At 47.2% G+C, this 25,329-nt stretch overlaps 1 protein-coding gene and 1 pseudogene across 2 annotated transcripts; one reads left to right on the top strand and one right to left on the bottom strand.

Annotated features, from left to right (window-relative positions):
* Nucleotides 1-12,228: 12,228 nt before the first annotated feature.
* On the bottom strand, nt 12,229-17,972 carry BHLHE40 (basic helix-loop-helix family member e40). Its single transcript, XM_028101675.2, has 5 exons — nt 17,596-17,972; nt 17,362-17,431; nt 16,995-17,102; nt 15,926-16,049; nt 12,229-14,617 (listed from the first exon to the last, which is right to left on the bottom strand). The coding sequence occupies exons 1-5, from the start codon at nt 17,673-17,675 to the stop codon at nt 13,761-13,763; spliced, it is 1,239 nt and encodes a 412-aa protein (XP_027957476.1). The 5' UTR covers nt 17,676-17,972; the 3' UTR covers nt 12,229-13,760.
* Nucleotides 17,001-22,597, top strand: LOC114207695 (uncharacterized; annotated as a pseudogene). The gene is made up of 4 exons (XR_015769153.1): nt 17,001-17,144; nt 17,235-17,293; nt 17,438-17,599; nt 18,130-22,597. The product of XR_015769153.1 is annotated as an uncharacterized LOC114207695 (transcript).
* Nucleotides 22,598-25,329: the final 2,732 nt, after the last annotated feature.

Raw genomic sequence — 25,329 nt, forward strand, 5'->3', positions numbered from 1 at the left:
CTTTTGGCTCAGGTCATGATCTCGGGGTCCTGAGATGAGCTCCACATTGGGCGCGGCACTCAGTGCAGAGTTTGCTTATCCCTCTCCGTTCCCCCACTCGCGCTCTCTCTCACTCTCAAATAAATAAATAAATAAATAAATAAATAAATAAATAAAATCTTCCAAAAAAGAAGGAGATTCCAGACCTAAGTGTCCCTATTTCCTTGTGACATTCAGAAGTCCAGCTCATGTTTGAGGCTCATTCATACTTCACTTCTTTGGGAATCTTTCTGGAGTTTAAGTTGCTCAGGCTTCACTACTTGTCGGCGGCTTTCCTCCCCATCTGCTCTTCTCCGCTGCAAGCTCCCCTAAAACACAGGTGTATGTGTGTGTCTGTAGCTAGCTGGTGTGCTTTCACTCATTCATTCAAAAATAGGCAGTATGGGCCAATGGGAGCCAGAGGGCTCGACATCGCTCTGACAGTTGTAGCCTACCCGCTTCCAGGTAAGTGGTAATTTACCCACTTACTCTCTCAGCCTCAGCCCTCTCATCTCTAAAATGGGCATACGGTACCAACCTCATCAGGCTGGGTCACAGTCAGCTAAATGAATACCCACAAAGCGTTAGAAGAGTGCCTGGCATATAGTAAACTCTCAATAAATAAGATACACATTGTTCTTATTCTCTAGTAGCCGAGGCCAAAAGGAGAAATGTGGGATGATGAATCTGGGAGTAACTCATGTAAGCCCAGGAAAAGCAGAAGTGCAGCCAGCCCTTGGGACAACAGAAGGGCTTTCCCTTGCTCTGTCTATCTCTCTCTCTCTCTCTCTCTGTCTTTCCATCTCTCCCATCTTGTCTTTGCCTGTCAGCTTCATTCCCACAAACCGGCCCCTTCTATGGGGCAGGAAACATGGCCACCAAAGCATCCTATTTCTTTAGAGAGAAACGGAATTTTCTTCCCTAGATCCAAGACTTCTGCCCTGCCTCCAAAATCCCAGAGAAAGACCCTGATTGGTCCAGCTTGGGTCATGTGTTTATTCCCTGGATCAATCAACTATGGGGGGAGGGGGAGGGAGAGATGGAGTTGCACAGCACAGATGTGGCCACCAGGGGGCCTTTTCCCAGGTATCAGGACCCCCCTCCTGCCCCCACCATGAGGGAAACCCCCACTTCAGCCCCTGAGAATATCTGATGTTTTCTTCTTACCACACTTCACACTTTATTGTCTACTGGCCTAAACGAATGTCGTTTCCCCAAGTAGACTACAAGCTCCCTAAGAACAAAAATGATGTTGGATACTATTTTCATTCTTCTCTCTTCCCTCTCACCCTGCCGGTCACTCACAGGGTGGCAACATCAGGCACACTGCTAGTCACATGGTCATGGAATGTCCCAGATAAGGAAAGAGATGGAAGAACTAAGACACAGAGACAGCAATTTGCCCAAGGTCACACAGCTCCAACTAGACTCCAGGTCTCCTGCCCTGTGATTTTTGATAGATTTCTCTCTCTCCTAGGGTTAAGGCTCCAGCCCTCATCCCCATAAGAAAACCTCCACCTAGCCCAGTCACTTGCTGCCTCCGCGGGCTTATCTCATTTGTTCTCTCCATCTTCAAGGTGCTTATTCTTTTGATCATTTGTATAGTTGCCCTCACTGACCCCCTTTCCTCTCATTAGAGATAAAGGGATTTGTGACTCTGCCTTCCCACCAGGGTGGCTTGCTTTCTGAAGTTTGCCTCACCCCCCTCACCTTCCAGGCTTTCCCACTTGTGGCTTCCTCCGCGTGGAACGCTGTATTGGTTTGCTGGGGCTGCTGTAACAGAGGACCACAGATTAGCAGAAATTTATGTTCTCAAGTTGTGGGGGCCAGAAAGTCCAGAATCAAGGTGTCGTTGGCAGGGGTGGGTCCTTCTGAGGGCTTCGAGGGAGAATCTGCTCCTGGTCTCTCCCCCGGCCTCTGGTGAATTGCTGGCCACCTTTGGCGCTCCTTCGCTAATAGATGCGGCCCTCTGATCTCTGCCTTCGTCCTCACATGGCCTCCTCCCTGTATCATATCTGTCTCGGTGTCCACATGGCCCCTTTGTATAAGGACACCTTATTGGATGAAGGCCCATCCTAACGACCTCAAGAAAGGTTAACTTGCTTACCTCTGTAAAGACCCTGTTTCCAAATAAGGTCACACTCTGAGATATTGGGGTGTTAGAACTCCAACATCTCTTTCAGGGCAGGGGGACACAGTTCACCCCGTAACAAGCACCATTCTCACCCTCTTCCTCACTCCAACTTCCCCCAGACAGCTCCTCCTTATCTGTTCTGTCTCAGGCGAGCCTTCTCTGACACCAGGCCCTGATGCCTTCTCTTGCATACTCTTCCTTCATATTTGTCGTGGACTGTTGGTATCTGCTTATGTAATTATCTGGCAAGTACCTGTGTCCCCCCCTCAGACTCTCCACAAAGACAGGAACATGACTGTTCCGTGCACTGCTATACCCCCAAAGCCCAGAATCAGGAAAGGGTATCAGCAAATATCTGGCCTGAATGAATGGTCTAGTGAGAGAGGTTAGTCCTTGCGAATCACAAAAATGATGAGGAGGTCAGAGCCTCAGAGGCAGAGAGAAAGAATTTGCTCCATGAGCCACCAAGGGCCAAAACCCCACCTGCACACACCCTTCTCACCTTTGACTAATAATGGTCGTTGCCTCTCCCTCCCCCAGTTACACTGGAAGAATCCCTGTCAGCAGCTGTGCAAACCTCAGGGAAGCTGGAGGTGAGTCAGAAGGGACGGTAAAGTGAACAGCTCTGAAACCCAACCCCTGGCACTGAGCTGGGGGTGGGGGCAGGTTCATGGAAGGTAACGGTGCTTGTTTTAAGATTCTGGGGGCCCTCGGCAGCAGCATCTTTGGGAAAGCATTCTAGTTGGTAAGAGGCCAAGAATGCCCCAAACTCCAGGTCCCTGGGGGGGCTGTGCCACCACGACCTGCAGAGGGTGGCAGGATGGACTTCGCTGTGTACACCCCTTCCCCAGCAGCCATTCTGGGCTCACCTGTGTAGGAGATGCAGATACAATCTTGGTGGCCTCCACGTTCTCTCATTCTCTCGTGTAGGGGAAGGACACCTTCATCCTGCTCCATTGAAGCAACTCAACCTACCCCCAGCATAAGAATTCCAGCTCCCATGCTTCCCAGGACCCCCTGGGAGCATGCCCTAGGCAGTAGAATCCCAAAGGGAAAAAAGAAGCCCTCCCAAAACCCAGCCCAGGACCACGGCCAAGCTGGAAAAAATGACTTGCCGGCCAGTCACCACGTTTTTCCCCAGTGAAAGGCTGACTCATTGCAACAGGCCTGGGCTGGCTCAGACTCGAGCCGGTGGCTGGGAACATGCCTGGACAGTGAGCGCCTTGTCTGAAGGGCTGGTCCATGGGAATCCACGGGTCAGGGGAGACCAGGCCACTGCCCGGGAAACACCCGAATGCGGCCTCAGGAGCCCCTAGGGAAGCAGGGTGGGGGGTCCCTCCTCACAGCCCCTCCTAAACTCTTGGAGGGTGGCATAGTATGTCCGCGCTGGGGAAGGTCTGGAGAGGTCCTAAGACCCCAGGGAGAATTAAGTCCTAATATTCTGAGGCATAAATGTCATGGTGCTCCCTCCCCATAAGAAATTCAAACAGAAAACAACACTAAACAAAATACATGTAGAAAAACCCAATAAGGTCTTGATTGGCTTCATGAGATTCTCTCAATGGTTTTTTCGGAAATATCAAAAAGAAATTATTTTCCAGTGTTGGGGGGCCATGGGAGGGAGCCAGGGCTGCTTTCCCAGGTCCCTTAGTGCACCTGCCTTTTGGGTAATTCGGCACCAGGCACAGAGTGCAGCTTGTCTCTGGTGGATGCCCCAGAACCTCTTCACTCCTCAGGACATCGTCCATGTTGTCATCCAAGGCTCTTTGGCAAGGACTTTTGAGTCATATGTTGGCTTAAATCCTGGCTGTGCCATCTGCCTGCCATGTGACCTTGGGTAAGTCATTTGATCTCACTGAGTCTCAATTTCTGTACATGCAAAATGGAAATTACACAACATAGTGCCTAGTACAGTACTTAGCACAGAGTCTGGGGTATATGCTAGATGTCTCCCAGCTTCTCCCTTTGTCCCCTACAAAGCTTCTCTCAGGAAAGAATGTCATCAGTCATTTGCACTTTAATGTGAATAAGCTCCTATCAGTGCCCTTCGTTCTTTCCATATATTTATTCCACAAATGCTTGGGCACCTGCCATCTGCCCGATTTGGGCCAGGTGCTATTTAATCTACGTACAGATCTTTCTTTTCATCCTCACAACGGTTTCTACAAGATCACTAATATCCCCATTTAGTGGTGGAGGAGACTGAGTTTCAGGAAGGTGAAAGAATGTTCACCAAGTCACCCAGAGGAGCCTGGGTTCACTTGTTCATGCAGGAAACATTGGCTGAATTTTTGCTCTCTTTTAGGAGAGGTGCTAGGGACACAGCAGTGTAGGAGGTGGACCCCTATCTTAAGACTCTAGACTGGCCACTGTGTGTATTTGTACCTTTTGTCATAGCTCTAATTGTGAAAGTCCCGTTAAAAGCTTGTGCACGTGGGCAGGGAGAGCCTCTCCCTTCCTTGCAGTTGACTGTCCGAGGGAGTTGCCTTCTTCCTACTGTGCAGAGCTGATCCTACCCAAGGCTGAGCTGACAAGCCAAAAAAACCTCCTGCCTTTCCTTTCCACATCATTCTGGGGCTCTACTGAGTGCAGATTTCCAAGACTACCTCAGAAGAATTCCATTATTCCATTCTTGTCCTTTTTTTTTCTTTTGCACTTCATGATATATATTACAGAAACGACACATGTTCATTATTTAAAAAAAAGAAAAAAGAAAATACAGAAAAGCAAAAATTCTCAAAGTAATAATCACTGTAAGTCCTGCTAAGATGGTTAAAATTTTGTTATACTGTCTGCCAGACCTTTCTCTTATGCAATTCCTTTTTTTTTTTTAAGATTTTATTTATTTATTTGACAGAGAGAGACACAGCGAGAGAGGGAACACATGCAGGGGGAGGGGGGGAGGGAGAAGCAGGCTTCCCACGGAGCAGGGAGCCTGATGCAGGGCTCAATCCCAGGACCCTGGGATCATGACCTGAGCCAAAGGCAGACGCTTAACTGACTGAGCCACCCAGGCGCCCCTCTCTTATGCAATTCTAATACAATTAATAATGATAAGAATAATGGTGATTTTCACTAACCCCAACACAGAACTTCCTCTGGGCCAGATACTGTTCTAAGCATCTCAGACAATTAATTAATCCTTAGAGCAACTCAGTGAGCCGATTATTATTGCCCTCATTTTACAGGAGTGGAAACTGAGGAAGAGAAAGAGAAAACTTAAAAGTATAGATGCTATTCTTTATTTTAAAAATTGGATCATTCTGAAGATACTGTTTTGTGACCTACTTTTCCCCCCTTAACAAGAAATAAATAATAATTAATATACTTTCCCCACATACTTTTTCATGACTATGTAGTATTCCAGCATTTACACATACCATAAATTACTCACTCAACCAGTCTTCTGTAGGTCATTTTTCTAATTGTTATTATTTTTTTTTTACTATGACACACAGATGTTCATCCTTGTAGCTAAATCTTTGAAAACCTGATTCACAACTCCCTTAGAATAACTCCTAAAAGTAGAATCTCTTGGTCTGAAGATGTACACGTTCCAAGGCTTGCAACATCTCTTGCAAACTACTTCCCAGACAGGCAACTCTGCTGGGTTGCTAAAGGAATACGAACTGTCACAGCCCCATGGACGACAGCTTTGGTAATACCCATCATAATGACAGATGCTCATGCTACGGACCCAGCAATCCCACTTCTGGGAGTTTACCCCAAAAGTCTTGTTGTACACATGCAAAATGATGCATCTATAAAATTAGTCATTGCAGCCCTGTTGATAATTGCCCAAGATCAGAAATAACCCAAATGTCCATCATAAGGAACTGGTCAAATAAATGATAGTAGATACAATAATATACTATACAGTTGTGAAAAAGAATTAAAAGCCTTTCTATGTATTCATGGGGATAGCTGCCAAGATATAGTAATTGAAAAATAAGTGCAGAATGGTGTACATAGCATGTTATTTTTGTATGAGAAAAGACTACAAATGATAGTGAACATTCCTATTTGCACGCATAAATATAAATAAGCTCTAAAATAAGTTAAAACAGTGCCTAGCGGCCTACTCATGGTGACTTTTGTGAGGAGAGGGACTGGATGAAAGAGGATGAATCGGGACAGGAGAAAATTTTTTTTCACTGATCGTTTCCGTGCTTTTAGATTTTGAAACTATTCTGTACTTGTTCTCAGAAAATTAGTCTTTAAAAATTGCCTTCCAGGAGACAGCAAGTGAAATGTGTGCATTTTTGGTAACCATGAACTTCTGGTGACTGTACAGTTTGAAATACTATTTTTTAATCAAATTTTATAAAAAAATAAAAATAAACAAAAATTGGCTTCCAGTATCGTTAAATTGTCTTAGGTGTGATAATGCTATTGTAATTTTTAAAGATTGCTTACCTTTTAGAGGTATATATTAAAATATTTATAAATGAAACTATATGGTGTCCAGATTTGCTTCTAAATAATATACGAGCAGGGGAGGCAGATCAGTACATATATTATAGATGAAACTGAGCATGAGTTGATGATTATTAAACCCAAGCAACTGGTACAAAGAGGGTTTATTATGCTACGCTGGGTATTTTTTCTTTTTTTTAACACAGAGAGACAGCGAGAGAGGGAACACAAGCAGGGAGAGTGGGAGAGGGAGAAGTAGGCTTCTCGCTGAGCAGGGAGCCCGATGCGGGGCTCGATCCCAGGACCCTGGGATCATGACCTGAGCCCAAAGGCAGCCGCTTGAGCCCCCCAGCCATCCCCAAATTAAAACCATTTTAAAGTGAACAATTCGGAGGCACTGAGCACATTCATAAACTTATGCAACTACCACCTCTATCTGGTTCTAAAATAGTTCCATCACTTCAAACTGAAACCACTGTACCCATTCAGTACTTTTCCCCCATTTCTTCCTCCCTCCAGCCCCTGGAGACCACAAATCTGTGTTCGGTCAATGTGTTATTCTCAAGATTTCATATAAATGGAATCATCCACTATGCAACTTTTTGTGTCGGGCTTCTTTCACTGAGTATAATGTTTTCAAGATTCATCCATACTGTAAAATATATCAGCACTCCATTGCTTTTTAGTCTAATATCTATATGTGTCTGTGTATATATACACATGGCACGTTTTGTGTATCCAGTCGTCCATCGATGAACGCTTGAGCTGTTTCCATATTTTGGCTATTGTGAATATGCATGCTTGTGTACTTGCTGGAGTACTTGCTTTCAACTCTTCAGGGTATATACACCTAGGTGTGGGATTGCAGGGTTCTATGGTAATTCTATATTTAGCTTTTTGAGGAGCCACTTAAGTGTTCCCAAGCAGCTGGACCATTCTACATTCCCACTGGCAACGTATGAAGATTCCAATTTCTCCATATCCTCGACAACACTTGTTATTTTCCGTTTTGTTTTTTCTTCATTACAGCCGTCCTAGTGGGTGTGAAGTGATATCTCACTGTGGTTTTGATTTGCATTTCCCTGATGACTAATGATGTTGAGCATCTTTTCATGTGCTTCTTGGCCATTTGTCTATCTTCTTTAGAGGAATGTCTATTCGAGTCCTCTGCCTATTTTTAAATTGGGTCATTTTTCTTTTTGTTGTTTCTGTCTACTTTTATATATGTTTTAAATTCTCCATAGTAAGAAGAAGACACAAAAATATTAGATATTGTATTTAAAACTTTAAGAAACACTTTTTTTTTTTATTTTCTGGAGAGTACTTTTCCCTCCTCCTCCCACCCCTCCACTTGAATTCCCCAGAGACCCTTGCATAATCCCAATCTCCATGTGCCATTCATAACGCGACTTCAAAAAAAGCATTTGCCCTTCAAACAAATAAATAAGCATGTTTCTTCCCTTTCTCCTTCTCAAAGGTGGGTGGGAGACACAGAGAGCAGGGCTGAGACTTTGGAGGAACAGACGCTGGCTGTCCCCATCACTTTGGCCTCAGTCTGAGGCTGACCCCACTACCTACCAGCCTGGTGATTCATTCCCTGATGTCCCACCTCAGTGTCTTTACTAAGATTCCTCCGGGAAGGGAGGGTCCCATCTATACCAGAAGAAACCTGGGCCCCAGTCCAGCCACATCACAAGACTGGATGGCCCAGCCTCGAGACAAGCATGTCAGTGGCTTCCATAGCCAATGGGAGAGGCTTCGCCCGGCTCATGTTCCGCTGTGGTAGTTGGGCCAAACAGATGGCTTGGGATAAACAGGGGGGTGGTGCTGGGTTGAGGGGGTGGAGGTGGCTTTGAGTGGCCTCAGCCTTCCTCAGGATCCTAGAGAAAGAGGCAGGGAATGTGAAGGCCATGCCTGAGGAAGGGGCTATAGTTTGGTGCCTTCCAAATGTGTGTGGGATGTTTTTAGCAGTAGAACTCTTGTTCAAACAAATCATTACAAGACATAAGACAGAGGAAAAAGGAAAAAGGAAGCTGCTCCAGTTGAAGAAGCAGTGAGAAGCCCAGAGCCTCCCCACCCTCCATGCCACGTGGCACCTCTGGGAATTCTGGGTCTCAGAAGAACACGCCGATCCTGTTAACACAGAGTCGTTATATGAGAGTGCTTGGGAACTCAACACATTCTGTCTCTTTGGGCCTTGCATTGGGCTCTAGAGGACTGAGCAAGGCAAGCTCCCACCTGAGATACTCAGCCCATGCCCCCAAGCAAAATGGCTTCTTGCTTACCCCTCATCAGCCAAGGGCTGGGGACATGGACCAGGGTTCGGGTGGGCTGAAGGAAGCTGAGAGAGACAGCAGCTACAGTGGCCAGATCTCTGAGCCTGCCAGGTTCCCTTCCAGCAAGAGAGCATGGAACTCAGTGTCTGCCTCCCTCTGTCCCTCCCTCCCTCCCTCCAGCAGAGTTGCTTTGACCTGAGTGGTCCACATGCAGCTCCTCCCTCAGGCCCCTTTACCTGTCCCTCTCCTAACCTGAAGAGAGATGTGAGTACCCCTAGTCCCACCCCAGAAAATATGACATAGAATTTCCTCAAACCCAGATTCTGGTTCTCAGCACAGTCAGTCTCTAGGGCCTCCCCATGTGACCCCAAATGCCTGTGGGGTTAGTTCTTTAATTAGAGAATGGGCCCATTTTTTGCTGCAGGATGGTGTGTGGGGGCATTTGTAAGGCAGCAAAGAGGTGGGCAAATAACTTTACTCTGAGTGTCAGTTATCTCATTTGCCCACTGGGGAGCATAGTACCTACTCCATAGGGCTATTTTGAGAATTAAATGAGCTCATGCATGTCCAAGCCCAACAGCAGCTCGGTTTAGAAGCAGTTCCATACCAGAGAAAGGGCATGACGCTGTCTTTAAATGATGTGTCACCTCAGATGAAGCATTTCCTCTCTCTGAGCTCCAGTTGTATCATCTGTAAAATGGGCATATTAATATCTGTTATCTATCACAGTTGCTAGAGGAAATAGAGATAATTCACACAAAGTGCTTAATAAAGTGCATGGCACAGGGAAAGTACTCAAAATATGGTAGTAACACCTGTAATTATTACCACTTTTACTTTTATTATTATTACTATCATTTAACTAGAAGGGCAATGTGATTTCATAGCTAAGCACATAGACTCTGGAGCCAAACTGCCTAGGTTTGAATTCACTTCACCACTAGAGCTGTGTGACCTTATGTAAGTTACTTAACCTCTCTGTGCCTATGTTTTTTAAAACCATATATAAGGGGATTAATAATTATATCTATCTCATGGAGTTGCTGCAAGAATTAAATTATTGTATGGGAGCGCTTTGAAGAGTGCCTGGCAAATTGTAAGTGCCTCAAATGGGTTTGTTGTTAACAGTAGTGGTAGTTCTGTTGCGATGATGATGATGATTATTATTATTATCATCATTATTATTAACAACCGAACTCTGAAAGCATTCACCTTGGATCCCATTAAGGAGAGCCACAGTGCAACATATTCACCAACCCACTAATGGTTTAGCAACTCGGAAGCTGTGTGACTTTGGGCAAATTACCTCCCCTCTCTGAGCCCGCTTTTATTTCTCTCCAAAACGCGAGTTATACTACTACCCATAATGGTGCTTCTAGCTTGTTAGCCTTCATTAACGAGCGATGACCCGTGGGAAGCTTCTAGCTTGTAGTTAATTAGGCCCTTGTCCCAATGCCCTGCCTAAATCCAGCTCCCTACCCCACCCCTGCGGGAGAGCGCCTGGATTCCTTCCTGCTGGGCGCGAGGGGTGGGGGTGCGGGGCGGGGGCTGCCCGGCGCCCGCTGCCAGGCCCTATTCTGGGGGCCGAGCGATCCCGTGGCCGTGCCAAGCTTCCCCGGGGATCAGGTTTCTGCTGACGCGGTGCCAGGCACGTCTGCTTCCAGGAACCGGCAGCCGCATTTAGCCGCGGGCCGCACATGAAAGGGCTGCAGTCGGAAACGTGACGTTGTGTCAACAGGCGAGGCAGGTCAGCGCTGGGTGAGACCATCCCGGCAGGCCCGGAGGGTCACGCCCTGTCTGAAGGCGGCCGGATCCCCAGCCTCGGCTCCCCTGCCTCAAAGCCAGCACTTCACCCCCTCACACTCACACCCCTTTTAAACAGAGGTCCTCTTTGTCCCAAATGGGCGAAGGGCTGGGGTGCAAGCCCCTCCTCGCATCTCCCTGGGAGCCACTTGGAACCTGCTGCAAGTGGGCTAAGAAGAAAAGGCAAGGGCAAAGGGGGCAGCGGCTCCCTTGAGGGGTGTGTGACCCCGCAGACCCCAGGAGGGCGACTCTGGGTCCGCTGTTAGGTGTCTGAACGCTCACATGTTTTTTTTGGTTCAGGTTGCTCCAACCACTTCCTTCAGTCTCCACGGCAACTCCTTGAGTTATGGCCCAGGAAAGAGAGAGGGGCATGCAAAAGGCGTTTGGTCCTGATTTCAACCCCATGCTCCATCCCCGGGAGCAACTGACTTGTTTAGGTTTTTACCAAAAAAGCCTAGCCAGAAAAGCCTAGCCATTCACGGAGGCATTTCAAGGGACTTAGTGGGCAGGAGACCTGGAGGTCCTAAAGAGCTGGGAGGAGGGACTTCCAGAATTTGCCATCTGCCTGCGACAGGACTTGTGACAGGGCTCAGAATCCTTATTTTACCTAGTCAAGACCAGGTGTGGAAGGGAGATGACAGGCCATCGGTTCATCTCCAGACTCCTGGTGCAGGGCTCCCCGTCCATGATTCCATGCTGCCCCTGGGCATCACTGTGTCTTTGACAGCATGCGTTCTGCATCTCACACACCCAGGCAATGCTCACTCTCACCTGCTGGCTCATCAGGGGACAGGGAAGGCGACGTTGGAAGCAAACTCATGATGGGCAGGTGGCGCCTTTGCCTGGCTGAGAACTCCCTGGGGGCAGGTTCCCTGCTTAGGCTCCAGATGACCAGAGGGTTCTGGAAGACTCAAGATACTTGGGAGATCTGAAGCATGGCAAGCCAGGCACTGGCCATCAGGACATCCCTGACAGGGAGAAGGAGAGAGGCAAAAATCCTCGACTGGGTCAGGTCATTTCCCACTTCTTTTCACATGGATTTTTTTTTTTCATAAGAGCACTTGACTAAGGAACACCAATATTCATTCACGCACAAACACACCCAACGAGAGGAAGTCCAGGAAGGATGTAGAAAATAATTATGGAATGTTGCCTTCAGCAGCAATAAGACAGGATATGGCAAATCCATTAGACTTTGCTAGACTCAAAAAAGTTAGACTGGCTTGGCAGAGGTGCTGTCCCCAGCACCAATTATTGCATAATAATCCATTAAATCTTTTCTCCATGTGCCTACCGTTCCAGCAAGCTCCCCAGACCCTACAGCCTAACAATTCCATAATTTGATTTTCTGTCAAGTTCTAAGGACCATGGCAAAAGCAGGCCAGGGCGGGGTGGGGGGGTAGCGGGGGACGATGTACTTTTTGCCTAACTCTGGAAGGAGGCGCAGGGTGACCATGAACCTTTAGCAAGTGTTAGTTAAAAAAAGAAATTAAACAAATATTTACCTACAAAATTGACCAAGTTTATTCTGTCTGACTGAATACAAGGCGCATAAAAAGCTGAATGAAGTGTTGCCAAGATTAACTAGTTGTCTCCAGCCAAGAAGGGGAGAGCAGGAGACAGCCGTATCACACGACTGGGGTATTTTTTAAAAAATGCAAAAGACCACCTTTCTCTTCCACAGGAAAAGGATTATTTTATTAAGTATTTAAAACAACTACTTAACATTGACTCATAGATAAAAATATTTACAATTTCACACCTTCAGGAAGGCTCCAAAATATAAACACTGTACCTCTCCCTAGAGAAAAAAATTCTTCTCTTCAAAAACAGGAATACATTCATTTTTCTCACTTTGTGGATCAAGTAATTATACAAATAAACATCTGAAACATTTCCTGTTTAATATACTTATATAATATATATTTATAACAGTTTTACAAATAAAGGCAATGACTTTATACCAAAATAAAAACAGGAAAAGAAAAAGTTAAAACACCATCGGCGATCAAGCATAGTGCATTTTGAGAAAAGCTGGTGCAGGGCTAGCTGGACAAGTCAGAAAACAAGTACTCTGGACCAAAAATAAAACTTCTTTGAAGGAGACAGAATCCTTTTTAGCAATAAGGACACTCCCTATGCCGTCGGGCGAGGGGCATTAGCCTGCAGAAAGGATCTTGCTGTGCCAAGAGCTGGTTAGGCCTGTAAGCTAAGCTTGGTTAAAAAGGAGTTTTAGGATAGAACTGAAAACCGAGTCTAGCTCTGCTTGTTGAAGGTAGCAATTTGTTACTTGGCTTTACGCATTCTGGAACTTAGGCACCTGCATCTCTCAGACCCTGCTTTGGTTCCCGGGACAGCAAGATTGTTTTCTAGGTGAGACTTAGAAACAGGTGCCATAGGGCCCAAGGATGTCTCCCTCATTCCTGGCAGCTCAGCTTTACCAGGGGGCCCTTTTCAGTTCCTTATTAAGCTAATCACTAGGAAAGCCTGAGTAGGGAACTACATTCTCTTTATTCATCGGAGGCAGGGGGTGGGGAGCAGACCTGTAGAAATCTCCCCAAACCGCTACCATGCTATGCCAGTGTCTGCTACCTCACCACTTAGCAGAAAGTTCAGTGTGGCTGCCCTCTCCCCGTGTGGTGAGTCATGGCAACAATAAAAGAGAGAAGGGTGGGGTCATAAGAGCTGGCTGGGAACAGCGCTCTGGAAAGCCCTCTTTTGAAAGTACCTTTTTCTCAAAGCCACAGACCCGGCTCCCAAAATGAAGACTGACTCACAGACCAAGACTTTGAAGCTTTTGAAAATCCATCTGATTTGTCTGTATCTGAGGGGGCTATTCTCTGGGTGGGGGAAAGCCCAGAGATCTGCTACAATCCCCCCTAAATCTCCTGATGTCAGGCAATCCTTCATATCTTCCCTACGCCAGAAGGAGCTTTCATGTCCTATACCAACACACGATGTGCGTGTGCGTGCACACACACGCACCCCAAATCTTCTCTCCGTGCCTCAGATGATCTCAGCGTACACAACTAGAGCAATCTTGCTGCAGTCACACTTTCTTTTTTTGGGGGGGACGGGAGTAGGGAGGAAGGAAAGCAGAGCAGCAGGGTCCCCTAGTCTTTGGTTTCTAAGTTTAAAGGGGGGATCTGCTTCAAGGCTTGGAGCAGGGCAGAAGAGTCGATGGCCGGATGTGCTGGCAAGGGAGAAGGGAGTCTCTGGGGCATGAGCAAGGGGGCTGAGATCTTGTCTGGGTTCATGAAGCTGGTGAGGGCTGCTGCAGAGGCGTTGAGGCCCGGGTATAACACGGGGACAGAGGTGGGATACCAGCACTTCTCCAGCATGGGCAAGTAGGCAGTTGCTGACGGCGGGATCAGATAGAAGGGCAGACAGAAGGGAGGCTGGTGTGGGTGTGGGCCCAAGAACGGGGAGCTGATCAGGTCACTGCCAGTGAAGTGGCCTTCATCATCGGAGAGCTGCATTCTGCTCTTTTTTGTTGGGGGTTCTTCCGATTCTTGCTTAATAACACCGATCCTTTCTCCCATGGTGAACCTGCGTCCATGATCGCTTTTGAAATACTGCTGCTCACCACGCAAGTCACCCTTCTCGGATTCTCCTCCATAGCCACTGTCTGTGTCCGTGTCACTGCCACTCTGCTCCCCGCTTGAGTGTGCGAAAGTCCGCTGGATGACCGGCACACAGTTTTTCCCAGGGCCTTCAGAGCCTTTGGCCAGGGAGCTGGGTTTCTCCTTGAAGTCCGTGGCTTTGGGAGCTGGGTCTGACGGTTTCCTGGAGGTACCTCCCTGCAGCAGCTCTGAGACCACACGGTGAAGGTGGGTGACTAGCTGCGAAGACTTCAGGTCCCGGGTGTTCTCATGCTTGGCCAGGTACTGAAGCACCTCCCGGGCACACGTCTGGAAACCTGAGCAGAACATCTCTTGACCTGCTTCAACATTTCTCCCCGACAGCTCACCTGGATCGACACAGATCCAAAGGAAGACATTTCAGAAGGCCCTGTGGTTCACCTGGATACCTACACCTCAAAAACTGGGAGCTTTCCTTTCTGTTATTAGCATTCACTGATTTGTGTTCCTAACTCCAAAAGTAATATGATCAGAAAAAATTGGGGTTATACTGAAAAGTACAAATAATAGAACAAAAATAATCCATTATCCTACCAGAGGTAAAATATGAGTTGTAATGGTTGCATAACATCCCATCACAGAAACAGAACATAATTAATAGAGATGGGACTATTTTCCCTCTTGTTGAATCGATAGCTTGTTCCTGAGTTTTCATTATACATGACACAGCAATGAACATTCTATGTTTTTAACTAGAGTCGATTTATAGAACATCAGTCTTACCAGAGCAAGACTGGACAGAGACCATAGAATGCAATAAAGAATGAGGATACGATGTTACCCAAGTAAGCTTATTTTCAATTAAAAAGTTGCAGTTGTGCTGCAATCTTTAAATTTCAAAGCTATTTCTAAGCCTTTTCCATGTATTCTATCCACAAGTCCTGAGAAATCAGGTATGATCATCTTCCTATTTTCAATGAAGAAACTGGCAGAAGCACCTGCTAGGTTTTTGTGATTCTCATCATACTAGTCTTGGAAAGAAGGGCGAAAGAATGGAATAAGGGAGTGGGTAGAAGAATTTCTTCCCGGACTGTACAGTATTATTTGGAAGGGGTGAAACTAGAAGGTTACAAGGTGACTGTGATTCTCTGGAAGTTGGTAGAAACTAATGATGAAACTTCAGCGGTTTCATTAGATTGTGCAATTCACCAAGATACCTAGTGGCTATTCAGGGAACCACATGAAATGCAGGAAAAGCTCCTGCTGTCATCCTGCCAGGATCATACCACACACAGAGTGATAAGGAAGTAGAGAAACAGGAAAACACTGGGGCATACCCATGATTTATTCTCCAATGAAAGAGGACTAAGAAGACCAACTGTAAAACACCCACGATACAAATTATAGGTGCCTTGGCATTTTAAACAGGAGGGGGAAAATGTCCCAGAACCCAGAAACCCTTAAACCAAAATGCCACGGAAATATTTTACCACTTGACTAATACGTATTCATGCCAGGTGGCACGCAGCAGCATTCCAAATGAAAAGTCTGACCTTTTAGGAAAGATAAAATGACATCTCCCCCAATGAATGTGCATAAGCAATTTCTTGTAGGAATGTTCCTTATACCAGATGTTGAGCCCTCAGGCTATTTGTGCTACAACTCTTAGGTGATGATAACCAGACTCGGGCACTCACCAGCTTGTAAACCGCTCTGCAGGGCAATGATTTTCTGCTGCTGCTGGTCAATTAGGTTTGTTAGTGCTTTCACATGCTTCAAGGTAAGTTCCAGAACCACTGCTTTTTCCAAGTGACCCAAAGTCTGGAATAAAAAGAGGCTTAGTCAACAGTGAGCTCAGAGAAGTCCCACCTCTGGGACACTTATTAGCAATGGGAAATATCTCTAAAGGAAAAAAAAAAATGAAATAGCCTTTCCTGGTTGACTACATTTAGTTTTAAGTTTGGAGATGATGTTTTTAAAAAGTGTGTGTTTGTATACATACATGCACACACTTCTGATTAAAGAATAAAAAATGAGTGTCTCTTATCTTTGAAGGCATTTGGGAAGAGGCAGCTACATCAGGAGAAAGCTCTGACAGATAAATTTCTCCAGCAGCCGCAGCTGACCTTAACTCAGGGGAATCCAGAGATAACATTTCTCTGCAGTGGTGTCAACCTGAGGAGGGACTTCTACTGTGTCTGGCAGCCAAGAGGCTTCCCCTAGCTTCTTTCCTGACGCCCTTTCATAACTTTCAGCTCATCCAGGCTTTTTACTTCCTCCTCAAATACTATTTTTTTTTTCGCTTCCCCAACCAAAGGCTGCCAAAGCCAGTAAGCTGTTGGCTACCGCCAAGAAAGGACAGAACATAAATATCACGCACCCAAACAAGCCCTCTTTATTTTTAAAAAGGGGGAGGGCCAGAGAAAGAGGGTAAATAAAATCTGCGTGTTCCTTGGTTTACCCAAGTCAGCAAAACTAAAGAACCCTGAAAATCACCAGAAAGGAAAGGCTTAAACTCTTGAAAACGAAGGCTAGTTGTTGTTGCAGCCAACTTGGAGAAGTCCAAGCGGTTCTCACCTCATCTGCATGAGGCTGCCAGAAAAATCCCAGGGCTGGGGAAGGGTACCCCAAAACTGCCACCCGCAAGCAAGCTCTTGAGCCGCGCATCTGGTCTGCAGTTCCGCGTGGGACCTGCAGGCGGCGAATGACCCCGCCCGCTCTCTGGGCAGAAGAGCTGGCTTGGAGAGGGGCCAGATTCTCACTTACTGTAAGTTTGAGATGTTCGGGTAGGAGATCCTTCAGCTGGGCGATGCACTCGTTAATCCGGTCACGTCTCTTTTTCTCGATGAGCCGGTGCGGCAGTTTGTAGGTCTCCTGCAAGGCGCACGGGAAGGCGGTGGGCACCAGAGGAAGCGGGTGAGAAGCCCCTCTCCTCCCCCACCCCGTGGCGCGGTTAAGAGTTGGGGCCGCGGAGTCACACCCAGAACCACTTTCTGCCCCTTCTAGTCCAAGCCATTTCATAGAAGCACCAAGCCCACACCTTGCATAGCCCAGCCAAGCTCAAAGTGAGAAAACTTTTCTTGGAAACAGCGCGCGCCAGGGTCTGGGGTCCCGAGGGGCGCGGTGGTCTTACCTTGCTATCCTCGCTCCGCTTTATTCCCCGCCTCGATTTGTACACTTGGTACATGTGGGCAAAATCCATCCTGCAGGGAGAGGGGCCAGGGAGGGTCGTGACTTCGCGTGCGCATAGACTGCAGGAGCCCTGGTAAAAGCCCCCCGGATGCGGCCAGAGCTGCTCCGAGTCGAGAGCCGCGCAGAACGCAGGGCTGGAGCCGAGGCTTGAAGGGGCCGGGGAGTGCCAACTTACCCAGGTAGGTCTCCGGGCTCCAGTCCTGGAGCTTTGGGCAGGCAGGCGGGGGGCGGTTGCGCGCTGGGGATCCGCTCCATGGCGCGGCGAGCCGGGGCCACTGTGCACTCCTGTCTGCGGTAGCGGAACGTCGGGGTGAGGACTGTCCTGCAAGGGGCTTCCAGGGGCCGGGGGGTGTCTCCGCAAGGGTTCCTCTGGGTCTGAGCTCCCTGAAATCCGCTTGGGCTGCCGGGCGCTGCGGCTTTGAGGTGCTGCTTCAGTTGGGGGCGTGCATGGTGTCCCCGCGGCCTCTGGCTCCGGCTCTGCGCACAGACTGGCGGTGTGTGCTCCCTGCGCCGTCTGCGCGATGCGAGCCAAGTGAATGAGAAGTGGGGCGGGCGGGGAGGCGGGAGGGAGCTCGGAGCGGGGGGGGGGCCGGCTAGGGTGGCGGGGGGTGGGGGGGTGCGAGCTGAGGAGTAATGGAGAGGCTGCGGGCTGGGTTAAATGGGAGCGAGTGGGTGGGTTTGAGCTACGTGTTCTACCCTGTGACTCCAGGCACGTCTGGCCGCTGCCAGGGAGGGAAGGAGCGACCTGCCCGCCCTCCCCCGGCTTCATCACATGAGTCTCACGTGTTGGACAACGCTCCCGCGACTGCGAGGGAGCCCCCACCCCCAGCCCTGGCCCCCAGGTGTCTGCGGCTGCGGCTGCCTTTCCCCGAAGAGGGGGTGGCAGCACGGCCTGGGTCCTGCCCAACCGGGTGGGGGGCGCGGAAGCTGGAAGGGGCCGGGGAGCCGCTGGGGCCGGGTGGGGGGGGCTGGTAACGTGGGCGAACCTGCCCCAGGGAAATGAAGTAAGTTCCCGTCTCCTGGGAGGGAACGGGGGAGGACGGATCCGCCCGCGTCTGACTCAAGCCGGGAGAGGAATATCCCCTCGCTCGCTCCAGCCCAACCCTCTTCCTCCTCCCCCGCCCGGCCGGCTCCGAGGAACCGGCGCGCAGCGGAGGGAGTCGCCCGGCCCCCCTGCCCTCCCCAGAGGCTGGTGTTTCTTTCCGTCCCGGCTTCCCCGCCCCCACCCCTCAGCCGGGCGTCCAGGAATTGCCCGCCGTGGGGAGGGGCCGAGGGGCGGGGCGGATGTCACCCCATGGGAAGCGGGCTGGCAGCCAAGCGCAGGGGCAGCCGAGGCCGCTGCCGAGCACGCTGCGCGCACCTGACCGCGGAGCGTGTGCGCCACGGCCCCCTCGCTCCCCGGGAGCTCCGCTCCTGGGTACAGCCTGCGGGCCGGCGGGCACCCTCTTGCGCATCCCCCGGGTGTCCCAGTGCCCACTTCCACCCCACTTCGGCTAGTCCGGCACAGAAAGATACCGGGCGCGGTGCCCTGCGTTCCCTCCCTCCCCTGCCCCCTCCGGAGCAGAGGCTCCCGGGTCGCCTCCCCTCCGGCTGCAACGTTACACAACTGCGGTGGCGACGCCTGCCCTGCAGCAGCACGGGGCGTGACGCTTCACGTGGCCAGAGCCCGGGCCACAGGGCCGCCGCCTGCGAGTCCCTCTGCGTCGCCCGTGGGACCCAGACCCCGGGGACGCGGTGTGCCCGCCGGGGTGGGCCATCTCCCTGCCTGCCAGGAACTTGGGCGGCGCTGTTGGCGGTCTGCACCCGGAGCGGGAGGGAAGAGAGAGACTAGAAAAAACTGTGTGTCCATCACATTGACATCTTAGCATTCATTCAGTCGATACACATTTGTTGAGGCCCCTCCTGTGTGCCGGGCGTTGTGACCGTTGCTAGAGATACTGTGGGGAATCAGACAGATTATGCCCTTGAATTTACAGGAACCTCTGGAAAGAGGATAAATTGGGCAATGAGGGGAAGGCAGCCCTGGGAAAATTATATAGGTGCCACTGGCTGCCAGAAAAAAGATAAGTTTGTTTTGTTTTGTTTCAAATTTTATTTAATACGGACCAAGATGCATGGGAAGAGAAGGAGGAAGAAGCTAACCCACTGCCCTGAGCTTGGGGCAGAAAGTCCTCCCCCAAGCAGCCCCAGATCTCCGTAAAGCGCGCTGGTGGGCGGGGGGAGCGGAGGGGGACCTACGTCCCCCGGCAAAGTCCGGGCTCTGTGACCTTCTAACTCAGCCTGGAGCAGGGAAAACAGCTGAAACTCCAAGCCCGCGGTATGAGCCGCGCTGATGCAGTCAGAGGAGGGAGCCAGTGGAAATTCATGACTAAAATAAGGCCTGGCTGGGGATTTCACTGACCTCTGCGCTGCCCTGCCCTGCAAGTTCGGGGAGTTGAGAGATGACTGTAAGCCGTGGCCTGGCGGTGGGAAGGATTGGAAAAAACAAAAAACGGGGTCGCTGCGGGGACTGGGTGAAGCTTCTCGGGCGCAGTTTGGGGGTGTCAGTCTTAATTGGCAGTGTCCTTGACAACCTAGAGAACTGGGATTCACACTTTGACCAAACTGGGAGTGGATTTCCTTCGGGTCGCTTTGGAGAGCTCCCACTTCCTGTTTATGTTTCACAAGCGTCGAACTCATTAGCAAGTGTGAGAAATGCCTCCTTTTCTAACTAACTGGCGTGACCTCTCTTGGGGGCTCAGGGATCCTTCCCTCCCAGAATGTACTTTTGCTGGTTTCTGTTATCAGCCATCTCTAGGGAGGGAATGATTGCGCCGCAGCTTCCTGCCGGGAGGTGGGCAGCAGAACCACAGAGGAAGGAGGGGACCGGCCTGCCCCGGGTTTGTGCTTTCAATCTAGGGCGACCTGCTTCATTGTGCGACTTTAGTAAGGGTGAAGGATTGTCATGACTGCACCAAAACCACAGTTCCACCAGGAAAGAAGCGCTGGGGGAGGAAGGAACACCTGTCCCTGAACCATCATACACCTCGCTCCCCCCATGCCAGACATGAACCCAAACATTTCAGTTCCCATGGCACAATGTCGTTCTTAGAATGTTTTGATGTTATCAATACTTTTTGCCCTTACCTGTTCTACAGTTGGAAATAACAAAATATATGCATTTCCTACTTTTTGTTCCAAATGCATTCTTAAGCTTCAAGAAATATCTCCAAGTAGAAAAAGAAAGAATCTCCACCCTACAAAAGTTCTATCCTATCCAGATTTTATATATTTTATACCGTTTCCAGATTTTATATATTTTCAACCATTTAGTCTGTTTTTCTTTTCTCAATAGCTTGTGATTATTTTTTTCATCAATTTAAACAAAATAATTCCTTCCCAGCCTGCATCTTTCCACCCTGAAGAATCTTAAAATTTCACTGTCATCTTTTGTAGATACTTGTTTAATGCTGTTTTATTTTTTAGACTGTCTGCAAAAACTTTGTCTATGTTAATTCATTTAGTCCTCCCCCCCACCCTATAAGGCAGGTATTAGCTCATTTTTACATTCATTTAACACATATTTATTGAGAACCACTATGTGCCAGGCACTGAAGTAGGTCCTAGGAATATATGTGTCCTCTTAAGGAAACTGAGGCTCAGGGAGGTTAAATAACCTGCCCCAGGTTATATAGCCTGAGATTAGATCTGGAACTAGACCCTAGGTTTGTTTGGCTCCGAAGCTTGTACTCTTAATCATTATACTCTTGACTGCCTGGTAGGGTTGTTATGAGTTATGCACTGTTCAACTCCAGGGGGAGCCATTCACATCACAGTCTGTGCGAGAGCACCCTCTCGAGTTGTGCATTGTAGCACTGAGCAGCTGCGCTGGGTACTTCTGACATATTGTAGCCCTCCCCTCTGCTTTGTCCTTTTAAGTGTAGAGAGAACATAATTTTGTACAGGGAAGGACCGGATTTTCCTTTTCTTTTCCTACTGAGACTCAGCATTTTGAAGATCTGATGCTGTGTGCTGGGGAGAGTCTATACTGTTACCTGGCCCCTTCCTGTGTAGGAAGTTAGAGCTCACTTTGTTTCTTGCTCAGATAACATCATTTTTTGTCTGTTTATGGATCCTCAGGAAATTTTTTTTATCACATTTCACATATCACATTTTTATGTATCAATAAACACATACAAACATGTACACTTTAAGGACATTAAGCATAGGGCAGCCAAGTACTGATGGGGCTATGGCAACAAGCTGCCACTACCTTCTCTCTCTTACTACTGAGTAACCATTGCTCACTTAAAGAAAAACTTAAACCATTTAGGAAGAAGCCAGCTCAATGTATTTTGGACACCTGGGTGGCTCAGTTGGTTAAGTGTCTGCCTTCAGCTCACGTCGTAATCTCCGTGTCCTGGGATGGAGCCTCGAGTGGGCTCCCCTGCATGGGCTCCCTGCTCAGCAGGCAGTCTGCTCCTCCCTCTCTCCCTGCCCCTCCCCCCTTGTGCTCGAGTGCCACGCGCACTCTCTCTCTCAAATAAAGTCGTTAAAAATTTGTTAAAAAACAATATCTCCTTGATATGTGAATTCTGATATTTTCTAGTCTAGTCTAGTCAATTTTATTTAAAAAATATTCTGGTCTTGGGGTTCCTGGGTGGCTCAGTTGGTTGGGTGGCTGACCATGGATTTTGGCTCAGGTCATAATCCCAGGGTCCTGGGATCAAGCCCCGGGACAGGGTCTGGGCTCAGTGGGGAGTCTGCCTGAGGATTCTCATTCTCCCTCTCCTGCCCCTTCCTCTGCTTGTGTGCCCACATGCTCTCCTTCTCTCTCAAATAAATAAAAATCTTAAAAAAATATATTCTGGTCTTTACTTGATAAATTGATTTTACAATCCACCAATAAATCCTGACCTACAATTTGAAAATGTGTTCTCTCCACTAGAGATAGTGTTGTAATTTTAGCTTGTCCCCACCAGAAAGAAATCAATAGCATTTGTACACTTGAAGATCTTTAAAATCACTTATAAAAATGTTAAATAAGACTGTTGGTTCTGGGGGCACCTGGGTGGCTCAGATGGTTGAGCATCTGCCTTCGGCTCTGGTCGTGATCCTGGGATCCTGGGATCGAGTCCCGCATCGGGCTCCCTGCTCCTTGGGAGCCTGCTTCTCCCTCTGCCTCTCTCTCTCTCTGTCTCTCATGAATAAATAAATTAAAAAAAAAAAAGACTGTTGGTTCTGGTTGAATTCAGTGTTATTAATGTCTGCATTCAGGATATCCTTGCCTTATGCTCAAATGTAGAAGTAAAAATATTCAGAGTTTCATCAATACACATAATGTTATATGCTGGTGAAATGTAGTTCATTCAGCTGAGGATGTTTTCTTCTATTGCTACATCTCTGAGAGAGTTTGTCATAAAGGATATTGAAGTTGTCAAATGCTTTTTCTGCATCAAATGAGACACTCATATGGTTTTTTCTTTCATTTTGTTACTATCATGAATTACAATCTGTTAAATGTTAAACCAGGGGCGCCTGGGTGGCTCAGTCGTTAAGGGTCTGCCTTCAGCTCAGGTCATGATCCCAGGGTCCTGGGATCGAGCCCCGGATCGGGCTCCCTGCTCAGCGGGAAGCCTGCTTCTCCCTCTCCCACTCCCCCTGCTTGTGTTCCCTCTCTCGCTGTCTATCTCTCTGTCAAATAAATAAATAAAATCTTAAAAAAAAAGGTTAAGCCAACCTTGAATTCCTGAAATAAGCCAATCTTGATCAATCTATTATCCTTATTTTTATTGGTAGATTTGATTTGCTAGTATTTGCGAGGGATTTTGTGTCTGATTGTGTTGGGTATACATCTGTAGTTTTTCTTATAATCTTTGTCAGGTTTTGTTGTCACAGTAACGCTGGCCTCATAAAACAAGTTGGGAAATTTTTCTTCTTTTTTCTGAAAGAGCTTATGTAGGATTTGGTACTATTTCTTTCTTAAATAGTAGGAGATGCTGCCTGGGCCTGGAATTTTCTTTAGGGGAAGGTTTTTACTATGTATACATTTTCTTCAATAGATGCCAGATATTTAAAATTTTTATTCTTGGGAATAAAGAAGCGCCTGGGTGGCTCAGTCAGTTAAGCATCTGCCTTTGGCTCAGGTCATGATCCCAGGGTCCTGGGATGGAGCCCTGCTCCAGATCAGCAGGGAGTCCTCTTCTCCCTCTCCCTCTGCCCCTCCCCACTTGTGCTCTCTCTCTCTCTCTCAAATAAATAAATAAAATCTTAATAAAAATACTAAAATTCTTACTCTTCTCAGTTTTGGTAATTTTTATTTTTTAAGGAATTTGTCTAGTTCATTGAGATTTGTTAATATATTGGTAAAAAGTTTTATCCCTTTAATGTCTATATAATCTAAAGTGATAAACACTTTCTACTCTTTTAAAAATTTTTTGTTAATTTGTGTTTTCTTTTTTTCTTGATCATCTTGCTAAGAGTTGTATTAATTATATTAATCTTTGCAAATACCCAAATTTTTATTTTATTTTGATTTTTCTCGATTGTTCATTTTAAAGTTGATCAATTTTCTCTCTTATTTTTCTTATTCCCTTTCTTCTAGCTATTTTGGATTTAATTTGTTCTGAGTTTTCTAGTTTCTTGTGATGTAAGGTAATATCACTGATTTTAAACCTTTCTTATAAGTATTTAAAGCTAAATTTTAAGTATTTATAAGTCATTTTATTATAAGTATTTAAAGCGAAAATTTTTCCTCTAAGCACTGCTTTCACAGGGTATTTGTATTTTATTTATCATTCAGGTCAACATATGTCCTAATAGTTATTGTCAGTTTTCTTTGATTCGTGGGTTACTTCAAAGGTTATTGTTTAATTTCCCAAATACTTGCAAATTTTCCAGGAAACCTTTTTCTTTTTCTTTTGAAATAATTATAGAATCATAGAAAGTTACAAAAATAATAGAGAAGTTCCATGTACCCTTCACTCAGTTTCCCCCAATGGTACCATTTTATGTGACTATAATACAATATTAAAACAAGGAAATAAGGGGCGCCTGGCTCAGGCGGTTAAGCGTCTGCCTTTGGTTCATGTCATGATCCCAGGGTCCTGGACAGTTTTCAGATTTTCACCCATTTTACATGCACTCACTTGTATGTGTGTCTGTATGTGTATAGTTCTATACAATTTTATCACATGTGTAGATTACTATAACTACTGTCACCATCAAGATGCAAAACTGTCCTATCACTACAAAGTCCTCTCATGCCACCCCTTTATCCCTTTATAATCATACCAATTCCTTTCACCTCTCCTATCCCTAATGTCTGGCAACCACTAATCTCTTCTCCATCTCTGTAATACTATCATTTTAAGAATGTTATATAAATGGAATCATATAGTTTGTAACCTTTTAAGATTGAAAATTTTTTCCACTCAGCATAATCTCTTGAGATCCATCCAAGTGGTCATGTGTTTCATGACCAGTTGGTCATGAAAGTAAGTTTCAATGAGTGGTGTTCCATGGTATCGCTGTGCCATGATTTGTTTGCCCATTCACCCACTGAAGGGCAATGGAGCTGTTCCAATTTTTTGTGATTATAAAACTACAATGAACATTTTTCTACATGTCTTGAGTGGACATGTTTTCTTCTCTGAGGCAATGGGCCATATAATAATGTATGTTTATAAAGAAACTGACCAACTGTTTGCTGAAGAGGCTATCCCATTTTACCTTTACAGTTGTAACGTATGAAAGATCTAGCTTCTCTTTATCCCTACCCACATTTGCTATTGTCACTATTTTTTTTAAAGATTTTTATTTATTTATTTGTCAGAGAGAGAGAGAATACAAACGGGGGAGTGGCAGGCAAAGGGAAGAAGACTTCCCGCTAAACAGAGAGCCCCATGCGGAACTCTATCCCAGGACCCTG

The sequence above is a fragment of the Eumetopias jubatus genome, unplaced genomic scaffold (genome assembly GCF_037043125.1).
Source record: "Eumetopias jubatus isolate StellerSeaLion01/CBP00866 unplaced genomic scaffold, mEumJub1_p1.0 scaffold_1, whole genome shotgun sequence".
NCBI classification, from domain to species: domain Eukaryota; kingdom Metazoa; phylum Chordata; class Mammalia; order Carnivora; family Otariidae; genus Eumetopias; species Eumetopias jubatus.